Raw genomic sequence first — 10,974 nt, forward strand, 5'->3', positions numbered from 1 at the left:
AATGACGCTCTCTCTTTGCCGCATCTATTGCGAGGTGAGGTTGTCTCTGAGTTTTGGGGGTTTGGGGAATCTGAAGCCATCGGCTGTGGGAAAGCCAGTGGCGCGAGTTTGGCCCTCGGAGCCTTTATGCCGGTTGTTCCTCCGCGCGCCGAGCGCCATATGGATCTGGCGGCGCTGGGATTCGAGCCCTGTGTTGGGCCTGTAGGGCCTACCCCCGCCCCTCAGCGTTGGCGTGATGGCGCCGCCTCAATGGGGCGCCTAGGGTTGCGCTGAGCGGGAGCTCGCCCTCTGCGCCTAATGTCTTCTTGGAAGCTGCTCGTTCCTGGTCAGGACCCAGCGGGGGCTGCTCTCCCGCTCGGGCCCCCTGCGCCCTCCCCGGGGTTTCTGCTTGCCGGCCTCCGGTAGCGGGGGAGCTCCGCGCAGGGTGCTGTGGTCGCCAGCAGGCCTTGCGCCCGCCTCGTAACGCCACGCGTTTGTGTTTCAGAATGAAGACCATTCTCAGCAATCAGACTGTCGACATTCCAGAAAATGGTAGGAGACCTGATGTTTGTGTTCTTACGTCTTTACTGCCTGCTATGTGCCTTGTTCCGAGGCCTCACTGGTATGTTCTCTCCCAGTCGACATCACCCTGAAGGGACGCACTGTGATCGTGAAGGGCCCCAGAGGAACCCTGCGAAGGGACTTCAATCACATCAACGTAGAACTCAGTCTTCTCGGAAAGAAGAAGAAGAGGGTGAGATACGGGTTGTTGTTGTTGTTTTCCTAACACATTCGTTGTTCGTTTGGGAGGTAGGGATTGATTAGCTCCGAATTTGGTCGCTCTAAGAATTAAAGAATTGAGGTTCAGTGTCTCAGCTTAAAAATTTTGGTGTCCACAAAAGTGTGGCTAGTCTCGGTGTTAACGGCCTTCGTGAAGTGGAGAAAGGAAATAGTGAATAGGTTATAAAGCTCGATGTTGGTACGAGTCATCGTTTGTGTCGAGGTCTTAATACTGTTAAAAGTTAGGCTTCTTTCTCTCCTGATTATTTCGTGGGAATCTTGGGAACCAGGCAGGTCTTGCAAGCTCTCCAGGCATGAAGTATGATGCAACTCGAAAAATTAGTATTTCTGGGTTGACATTCCCTTGTGAGATCATTGAGGGCTTTTTATATGTGGTGGTTTTAATCGGGGTGGATACTGAAAATGTAGAATAATTCTGTGAATAAGTGAATTTTTCTTTCAGGCTTCCTTATTAACTGGAAAGCCTCTCACGGAAGTTTTGTTCTGTTACAGCTCCGAGTTGACAAATGGTGGGGAAATAGAAAAGAACTGGCTACCGTTCGCACGATCTGTAGTCACGTTCAGAACATGATCAAGGGCGTGACACTGGTAAGCAGACGGACCAGACAGCTTGGCTTGGGAGGGGAAGGAGTTCCTCGGCTGTACTTCACCTATGCAACATCAATGTCTACTGCAGAACATAGATTATGCCTGTAACTTATTGAGGTCTTTGGGTAAAGGTGATCTTAGCAGTTTAATAGGCGTTCGTTGGTCTTTGGGATTAAGTGATAAATGTTAGTGAAGACAAGATGGTCTTAGTAGGCTGATGGTGTTTTTTTTTTTCACATAAAATTCACACCTTTGGGATGTGTGTTTTGTTTATAGAGAACGTAGCATATAGGGTACGCTTTGCTTTTTTTGTTGTTGTTGGCTTGCCTCTCACCACCAGGGCCCCTTGAGGGTGTAGAAAAGGCTGGATCAGCTTTCTGTGCTCCGAGTCTACTAACAAAAAAACCTATTTGATGTCACTATTCTCTATAACTCCCTCTCCCCCCAGCCTTTAAGATCATGTTGCTGTCTTTGCTGAAACGATTTTCTTTGCATTAAAACCCAGCCCATTCAGAGTGCACCCCATAATGGCACCTTTCAACTCCATTATAAGCCTATTAGGTCATGTTTCCCCTATTTACCTTGCTACCAGAGTAAGTTCCTTGAGGGCACAGAGGCCTGTCTGAATTCTTACCATCTGGCATACTGTAATAACTCAAATGTTAGTCTCACGTCCAAGAAGAAGGGCTTTGGGGTTCTCATTTTTAAAAGCTGACATTGTTTACTGCGGTCATGGGGGGGGGGTAATAAAGTAAATGCTGCTTTAAAGGGTTTTACAGTCTTGAAGAGTCAGAAACGTGTTTATGTATACAATTTGGAAGATTTTGGTCAGGTGACAATGCATTCCTATGTGAAGACTTTCATTTTTAAATTATAAGTAATGTCAGCATCCTACAAAATTTAGAAACTGGTTTTGTCTTTGAAATTGCTCAGTTTTGCTAATTGTTTACCTAACAGGGCTTCCGTTACAAGATGAGGTCGGTGTATGCTCACTTCCCCATCAACGTTGTTATTCAGGAGAATGGTTCTCTTGTTGAAATCCGAAATTTCTTAGGTGAAAAATACATTCGCAGGGTTCGGATGAGGCCAGGTATGTGCATATGGTTCAGAAATGGTTCCTTTTTACTTGTGAAGACTGGGGTTTGGGGTTGGCTATAAATCCATACTTCATAATTGTCCATTTTGATTATGCTTGTAATAACTCTTGGTGCCAGTTATGGTTTTATATCCTGTTTGTACTGATTGTGATTCCTAGAGGCTTGTGCACTAGAGTAGTTTCAGGGAGTGTTAGCAGAGTTTAATTCTCTTTGCAAAATGTGAAATCCGAAAATTTGAATAGCGATGAATATCAGACTCAGATCTCAGTTCTCCTTTCAACTTTGGGCAAATCATCTACCTTTGTGCATCATTGTAGTCCTCTAAAATTGGGAACATCTATGGTTAAATGAGTTAAAATCAAAATGCACTTGCAACAGTTCTTGCTTGATAACAGTAAACACAGAAGCATTAAAAATTTTATTTTTAAGTAATCGCCACAATCGTTAGATCAAGAGTCACATGTTCCATTGACTGAGTCAGCCTGGTGCCCCAACAATTAGAAAATTTTAAAGCTTAGTGCTCTCTCTTTTTTTTTTAAAGATTTTATTTATTTATTCATAGAGACAGAGGTAGAGACCCAGGCAGAGGGAGAAGCAGGCATCATACAGAGAGCCTGATGTGGGACTTGATCCAGGGTCACGCCCTGGGCTGCAGGCAGGCGCTAAACTGCTGCGCCACCGGGGCTGCCCAGTTTAGTGCTCTCTTGAAGCTTCTTGATTCCATTGGGGTGGAAAGAAGGAATTCTTAGTATCAGTTTAATGAACAAAAATAATTGTGTGGTATTAGCTGTGATCAACAGCATTTAGTGGGGATTGTTATATAACACTTTATAATGAAGCTTTGCACAGCTAAGTTGTGCTAGCTGAATACCATCTTACACTTCTTGACTGAAGCACTGAAGGTCTGACTACTCTGGAACAAATTTGTTCAAGCAGGAACACAAACCAGATGTTGTTGCCCAGATAAGTCAGGTCCTATAAAATTAGAATCTCAAGAAGTTTTATTTGTTGTGTGGAGTCTTAAATGGAATAAGTTGCTACTTTAAATGTTTTTAAATTGAATATACAGATTTGATTTTATGTTGACATTATGTGAATGCCTTTTTCTCTTTTTAGGTGTTGCTTGTTCGGTATCTCAAGCCCAAAAAGATGAGTTAATTCTTGAAGGAAATGACATTGAACTTGTTTCAAACTCAGGTTTGCATGTTTAGTATGCCTAATTACTGCCTATGAAGTTTTGTTTAAATCTTGTAGTTGAATACACGGTATTCTCTGAGCTTTTTAATTTGTGGAATTAAGTAAAACTACCAAGATACAGAGGTTTTTAAGTATGGCATTTAGTAAAATCCTTTTAAGATGAGTTTGGCTATAACATAATCTACTTATTTTTTTTTTGCTGTTAATAGCTGCTTTGATCCAGCAAGCAACAACTGTTAAAAACAAGGATATCAGAAAATTTTTGGATGGTATCTATGTTTCTGAAAAAGGAACAGTTCAGCAGGCTGATGAATAAGCTCTGAGGTAGGTTCTTGGCAGTGTCTGTAAGTTTCCTTACTGGTTTAGTTATAGAGGTCTTAATTTACTAAGTCTGGAACTGGAGTTATAATGGCAGAAAGTGAGTTACATTCTGGAACACACTAAATTTGGCAGAATAAGAAAATTGCCATGCATTTTTCCTATGAACTCTAGTAAGTCAGAATCTTAGACAATGTTTTAGATTATTTAAGGTAGAACATGTTTCAGAGGGTATTGATGGGAATTGACAGATCTTTTCATTTCTTTTTACAGTTGTCCAGCAACAGAAACAGCAAGATGCCAGATGATTTTTCAGACTTATTTGTGATACCTTAAGAATGCAATAAAAACTACACTGATTTGGGGCTTTTTCTTTCTTTTTAAAAATATTTATTTGAGAGAGACCCAGAGCATGAGTTAGAAGCCTGATGCAAGGCTCCATCCCAGGAACCCAGGATCATGACCTAAGCCAAAGGCAGAGGCTTAACCAACTGAGCCATCCAGGCACCCCTGTGGCTTTTTCTTAAACCAATAATTCTTTCTAGCTATTTGGCAGTTAAACCATTCAGAAGTAAATTGTTTTGTGCCAAGAACAGTAACAAGGAATAGAACAGGAATTTTTTTCTAGTAAAACTTTATGGGAGAATTGGCTGAATTTGGTTTTTCAGGCAAGAGGAATACAGTACCAGTGACAGGCAACACTGTTCATCATTGGATGTAGAACTTTGGGGGGAGATCCTGAAGGTATCTACTAATTCTACAGAGGCATAATTTGAATATTTGTGAGGTAAGTATGCTTGAGTCACCTGTCTGGATACTGGTAACTTGTGTAGAAAGCAACAGAGTGGAACAAAGTGATAAAGTTAATTTGTGTTCATGATAAACAGGGCTGTTGTGTCCAAGATACTCTATTCACTCTCTATACTACCTCAGCTTTTTACTCCCATATTCAGTCCTTGACTTTTTTTTAAGAAATTGATAACACTCAAAATCCCCCAATTCTGTGTGTCACACTTCAAATATGTGACCATACTGGACTAACTTAGCAGGGTTGCTCCCAACCTCTTTCTGCAGTTCTCCCATCTCAACTGATGGAAACACCAGCCTTATATAAAGTTTTGAGATTTTTCATAACTTAGGAAATGAAAAACTACATTTTGCCTGGATTTGTATATTAGCTTTTTGGCTGGTTATCTGTTTTCAGCAGTAGTGAGAATGCTTTTCTCAACCTCCACTGTGTCTGATTGAGTGACTGAACTGGCCTTGCTATTCTTCAGTACCACTGCCTTAAAACCTTCAAGTTGTCTTTTTAGAAGTCCTTTCCCTTTGTTTGTTTGTTTGTTTGTTTTGAAGTCCTTTCCCTTTGGAGTGGCAATTTAACTTTCAAGTCTATTGTCAGATATTTTCAGTGAAGCCTGCCTTGATCACCCTATTGTGTTGATTCCTCAGCCCCATCCTAGCATACCTACCCTTACCTCTGCTTCACTTGCTTTTGTCCATAGCATTTATAATGTAATGTGGTTTACTTTGTTGTGTATTGGTTGCTTTTTTCCAGTTAGAATGTAACCTTTGTGAGGATGGATCTTTTCTCACTGGGATATTCAGAGTACTAGGGACAATAGTGCCTGGTGCATAGCTATTTGCGGGGTGAATGGTACCTAGGTTGCCAGGGAGGTACCATTCAACCTAGGTTGAAGACTCACCAATGGGACTGGAAAGAAATGTTTTGGAAGGTATTGAGGATTATATAAGTGATTTTGAAGGTTGAAGAAAATTCCAAATGGCAATATTTTAGAAGGATAAAGGTGTTACAATTGAGAGTGTCAGTTGTATAGGTGGTGGAAGCAGCCGTGGGAGTAAGTAATTTCTCACAGTGAGATGGATTAACATGATGGGTGAGACTTCACAGCATAATAATTGGAGGCTGGTTGTAGCAACAGTGTTTTTTTTTTTTTTTTTTTTTTTTTTCACTTAAGTTGGATGTGGTAGGGGGTGCCTGGGTGTTTCATTTGGTTAAGCATCTCCTCTGCCTTAAGCTTAGGTCATGATCCCAGGACCCTAGGATCTGGGATTGAGCCCCTGCATCAGGTTCCTTGCTCAGCGGGGAGTCTGCTCCTTCTCCCTGGTGTTCCTGCTACTCCATTTGTGCTCACTGTGTCAAATGAATAAATTTTAAAAAGTTAAAATTGGATGTGGTAAGGGAAAATCCAATTTCTCCTGGGAAGAATCGTCCAATAGGTCTACAATGGATAATCACTTGTGTGTTACATTTCCCAACTTTGAGGTTTAGATATCCATATTTTATATACTCCAAAGAAAGTTATCCAGGATGCACACAGCTTGGGAAGATGGGCAGAGGCAATGTTGGGCAGAATCCAATTATACACCAGACCCATTCACATTTTATATGGTTCTTAAAATTGACCAGATAATGTTAGTGAATATAAATAATCAGCATAAAGCAGTGTATTTGGAATAAGTTAGATTAAGAAATTAGTCAATGTACTGACCACCTCATTTTACAGAGGATCTTTAAACACTAGAGTTATATTTTCCATATGTATCAGACTTGTTAGTGAAAGATGGGGTTGTTCCATTGACTGCAAATTAATACCACACCAAAATAGAACACCTGATTTTTATAAGAGGATTTCCACCACCCCCGCCCCCCTCCCCCAAGTCCCAGGCTTAAATTCTAAAGGTCTTACCCTGTCAAAAAGCTGTCCATTTCAAATGACTTGGTTTTTAAATCAGTTTGGGATAGGGATGCCTGGGTGACTATGCTGTTGGTGTCTGTCTTCGGCTCAGGGCGTGATCCTGGGGTCCAGTGATCAAGTCCCGTATTGGGCTCTCTATGAGGAGCCTGCTTCTCCCTATGCCTATGTCTGTCTCTTCGTGAATAAAATCTTAAAATCAGTTTGGGATAAACCTGAGTATTAAGTATAATTGATCATGATTTAGATTAAATATTTACTTAAGGATTCTTGTATGGTGATGGTTTAAAAACTTGTAATTCCCTGGTGTTCTAGGACTGTAAGCATTAGTTTGGGACTTGACAATTTGGGGGAGTTTATGGCAAGGTAACATTTGAAAAAGGACACATTTTAACTTCAGCTCTAAATGTAAAGAAAGACAAAGTATTGAAGATTTAAATGATAAACAATACAAGATAATTTTTAATCAGAACACAAAGTATTTAGACACCAGAAAAGCAAAACCTTAATTCTAAATTTTGTTATTCCTATGACTGAATATTCATTACTTTTTCAAGATGTTGGATGTTAGAGAGGTTGAAAAGTTGGTAATAAGCTGTTCAACTGATAACTCCTATAAGGATATTCACTGGAACTTTGGGGTCAATGAATCCATGTGGCACTAAGGGAAAAACAACCAACCCAGCCAAGTGATTCTTTTAAATGACAGTCTTTCCCCATAGTTAACATTAAAACAATCAGTTGTAACTGTGGATAGCCTTAGGCTCGCGATACGAGTTTTCAAAGAGGAAATACCAAAAATTATTCGGAAACATAAAAAGCATAATATAAAAACCGCCAAAGCTGGGAGAATGGATACAGTGGGGGCAACGAGGACAAAAAAACACAATTACTGTTTTAATTTGGCCAGCCGGGATCCCTGGGTGGCGCAGCGGTCTGGCGCCTGCCTTTGGCCCAGGGTGTGATCCTGGAGACCCGGGATCGAATCCCATATCAGGCTCCCGATGCATGGAGCCTGCTTGTGTCTCTGCCTCTCTCTCTCTCTCTCTCTCTGACTATCATAAGTAAATAAATAAAAATTAAAAAAAATAATAATAATTTGGCCAGCCAAAAAGTAAAATTGATTTCCCATCACTTTTGTATTCACCTGACCAATTGTATTACCTCATTATGGTATTTTTGAAACTTCCTGCTCTTATCAGAATCTCCATTACCTGCAAAATTTGACTTCTGACATAGTCATTTGTGGAAAGCACAATTTATTTAATTTAGGGTAGTTTCCTATCAAGGTTTTTTTGGACAAGAACGCTTTCCTTTGACTCAAATTCCTAGAGCATGTGGACAGTGATTAGCAACTAGGTGAAATGGGTGGTTAAATGTTTACTAACCCAAAGAAAGGGTATGAATGGGTTTACATTCAGGTTTTCCTTAAAATTTAGAATACAGTGAATAAATCAAGCACAGAGTTCAAAAAAGTCAAACTCCCAGTTCGTATTTACTTAATCCCAGCTTCAAAAGGTGCAGTGGAGAAAGTTTTAAGTCCTTCAAACATTTACATTCTGAATTGTATCCAAAGTTGCAATGTCAAGGTGCAGTTTGAGTGTCCCCATATACACACAGTGTCAGAAGAGTGGAACTCAGGAGAGAGCAAGTCTTACGGAATAATATGGTCCTTTGAAGACTTGATAATAAAAATAAAACTTTACATCTTTTTAGAATATTTAACTTTCCTAAGTATGTTAAGATCTTGTGTGCTGCCTCAACAATCCAAGTGCGGAAGATTGCTGTCAGTTTGTCCCAAGGAATTTGCTGTACTGTGAGGTTGAGTGCTGTCTCTCAGGCAGTTGATGGGTCTAACTCTCCTTAATCTTAGTCCTGTGATCTTCCCATGAGATGGGTTATGGAAGTTAAGTCTTTTTTTAAAAAAAACTCAGATCTAATGCAAGGAGAGACCTCACAAAATTCCATGTTTTCTAAATGATTTTTTATTTCTATTGAGAAAAACTAGGATCAATGTGTTTAAGAGTCTATGCTGGAAAAAAAAAGTGCTGGAATGGATGATAAAGGAGCACTATTTACCCTATTGTATATCTTCTAAAGGGGAAAAGCACCTTGTTAGAAGTGATAGAATAATCACTGAATATCCAGTGTTAAGAGTTTTAGATTTCTGCTATGGAGTCTAGCAAAAGTTGCACTTTTTTCTAAGTTGCTATAATTAGCTATTGGTATTTCTAGAAGGAAGCCAGAGAAGAATGATGGATAACAGCTTATTAAACTTAATGAAGCATTGTATCAGATAATCCTAGCTTACTCTCTAGATCTTAGTCTTCAGATCTAAAAACTGTATTCAGTGATGTCAACACCTAATGGAAAATTCATTTGGACCACACAGCAGAGACCTTGATTGTCATCACCTTGGTTACTACTAGTGTTTCAAATTGTCTTCTATGTTACCAGTATTTGGGACTGGAGTGAATTTTTAGACTTTCTATCATGCAGACAGAAATAGGATCAGTTTCACTAAGAACTTTCTGTGGCCTCACTTTAATGGTATATGTTGTAAGTTCTTTGCTTTCCAAATTTTTCTTCTCTTTCGCTTATGAAGAATGGTAATCGATGAAAGTAGAACCAGGGTAGAGAAGAAGCAACAACTAAAGAATATCAGTGGTTTCTTTTGCACAAGAAATAAGCAGACCATGCACTCTGTGTTTCTTTGAGTCTCACTGCATCTAGGACTCCTGTTCTCAGAAGGGAAGCCACTGTTGCTGATCAGTTTGTTGTAAAGCTGAACTGAGGATTTAGCTTTGAATTCAGACGTGAAGAATCCAAATCTGGGTTTAGATTTTTCTTCAGTCAGTTTGAATGCATAATAGCCTTTGACTTTGACTTTATCAATTAGGTGTGCTGAAAAATATCAGAAGTGAACATTAATCACAAATGGGCTATAAAATATCTGAGTAAGAATTTAGTTTCTATTGAAATAAGCTAAGCTCATTAAAGTAGCAGTAGTCCCTAAAGGATTTTTGACATTCTTTTATGATTGGTAAAAAGTAAAAATATGTGTAATTAAGTTTTAAAATTTTTGAAATAAAACTTTATTTTTTAAAGAAGATTTTATTTACTTACTCATGAGAGATACAGAGAGAGAGGCAGAGATACAGGCAGAGGGAGAAGCAGGCTCCATGCAGGGAGCCTGATGCGGGACTCGATCCCAGGACTCCAGGACCACACCATGGGCCAAAGGCAGGCGCCAAACCACTGAGCCACCAAGGGATCCCCTTGAAGTAAAACTTTGATCCATAAATAATACAAAAACACTGGGATGGTGTGGGGAGGGTACAAAAACAAATTTAAGAATTGGAGCCACCAAAGTGTAAAAGGACTTATTGTCATTGTATTCATTTGGTTACAAGCAGAAAAAAATCTTGTCTATTTGGCCTGATTCCAGACCTCAGATGTGCTCTTGGTACTTACTGCCCAATAACCATACTTGGTTTTCCCCTAGTCATTTACTTGTCTGATGACACACCTTTCCCTCCTTAAACATACAGCACCTTCTGTCATCTTGCTTTGAAGGGATGATCTTCCTACCTATTTTACTTAAAACCTGAAGTACTCAGGAGAATTCTTCAATTTCCCATAATCACATCTGTCCACCTGCTGTCATACTTATGCTACTGTGGATGACCTGTCCATGTTCCTGGAAGAGGCTGACTCTTCCACCTATACACTAAGTTTACTGTCTCTTGTTTACTCAAGGACATCTCCATCTGTTCTCCCCTTCTTTCATGTATTTCCCCTTACTACTGGGTCATTTCCATATGAACATGCTTTAACTTCTGATATCTCTAGCCAAAAAAAAAAAAAAAAAAAGCCCCCCCCCCCCCCCCACCTAGATTGCATACCCTCCTCTAGTTATCTTTACAGCACTGGCTCCTATTAACTCTTACTGGTTTCTCATCTCTCTGACCTCTGAATATTGAAGTGTCCCAGGGCTCAGGCCTCTTTGCTTGCTCCCTTGTGATATCATCCAGCCTTATTGTTTCAAAACACCATTCTTGCTCTTAACTCCCAATTTGTATCTCAGCCTCAGACCTCCCTCTGAACCTGAAACTCCAAATAGCCTATTTGACGTCTGTAATTGGACGTCTGATAGACCTCTCAGATTTAACCTGTGCAACACCAAAACTCCAAAAATTTGTTCTACCAGTCTCTGACCCACTCACTCTTTAGTTGCTCAAACCAAAACATTCATTCTTCCCTCTTCTTCACACCCTCCG

General features: G+C 40.0%; 2 protein-coding genes across 5 annotated transcripts in view; one reads left to right on the top strand and one right to left on the bottom strand.

Moving 5' to 3' along the window:
* Nucleotides 1-8: 8 nt before the first annotated feature.
* On the top strand, nucleotides 9-4,339 carry RPL9 (ribosomal protein L9). 3 transcript variants are annotated; one of them, XM_025436918.3, is made up of 8 exons: nucleotides 9-34; nucleotides 485-531; nucleotides 618-733; nucleotides 1,273-1,368; nucleotides 2,326-2,458; nucleotides 3,582-3,662; nucleotides 3,872-3,986; nucleotides 4,254-4,339. In XM_025436918.3, the coding sequence occupies exons 2-7, from the start codon at nucleotides 486-488 to the stop codon at nucleotides 3,976-3,978; spliced, it is 579 nt and encodes a 192-aa protein (XP_025292703.1). In that variant the 5' UTR covers nucleotides 9-34; nucleotide 485; the 3' UTR covers nucleotides 3,979-3,986; nucleotides 4,254-4,339. The 3 variants fall into 3 exon arrangements, with proteins under 3 accessions (XP_025292703.1, XP_048964632.1, XP_048964631.1); XM_049108675.1 differs by lacking the exon at nucleotides 9-34 and adding an exon at nucleotides 307-325; XM_049108674.1 differs by lacking the exon at nucleotides 9-34 and adding an exon at nucleotides 383-401.
* Nucleotides 4,340-7,127: 2,788 nt separating this feature from the next.
* Nucleotides 7,128-10,974, bottom strand: part of KLB (klotho beta) — a 36,834-nt gene continuing 32,987 nt past the window's right edge. The window contains exon 5 of one of the 2 annotated variants that reach the window (XM_025436914.3): nucleotides 7,128-9,598. In XM_025436914.3, coding sequence (XP_025292699.1) covers nucleotides 9,234-9,598 — 365 coding nt within the window. In that variant the 3' untranslated portion in view covers nucleotides 7,128-9,233. The remainder of the gene's footprint in view (nucleotides 9,599-10,974) is intronic. The other variant, XM_035714497.2, reaches the window with a different exon arrangement.

This window comes from Canis lupus, chromosome 3 (assembly GCF_003254725.2).
Source record: "Canis lupus dingo isolate Sandy chromosome 3, ASM325472v2, whole genome shotgun sequence".
Classification (NCBI taxonomy): domain Eukaryota; kingdom Metazoa; phylum Chordata; class Mammalia; order Carnivora; family Canidae; genus Canis; species Canis lupus.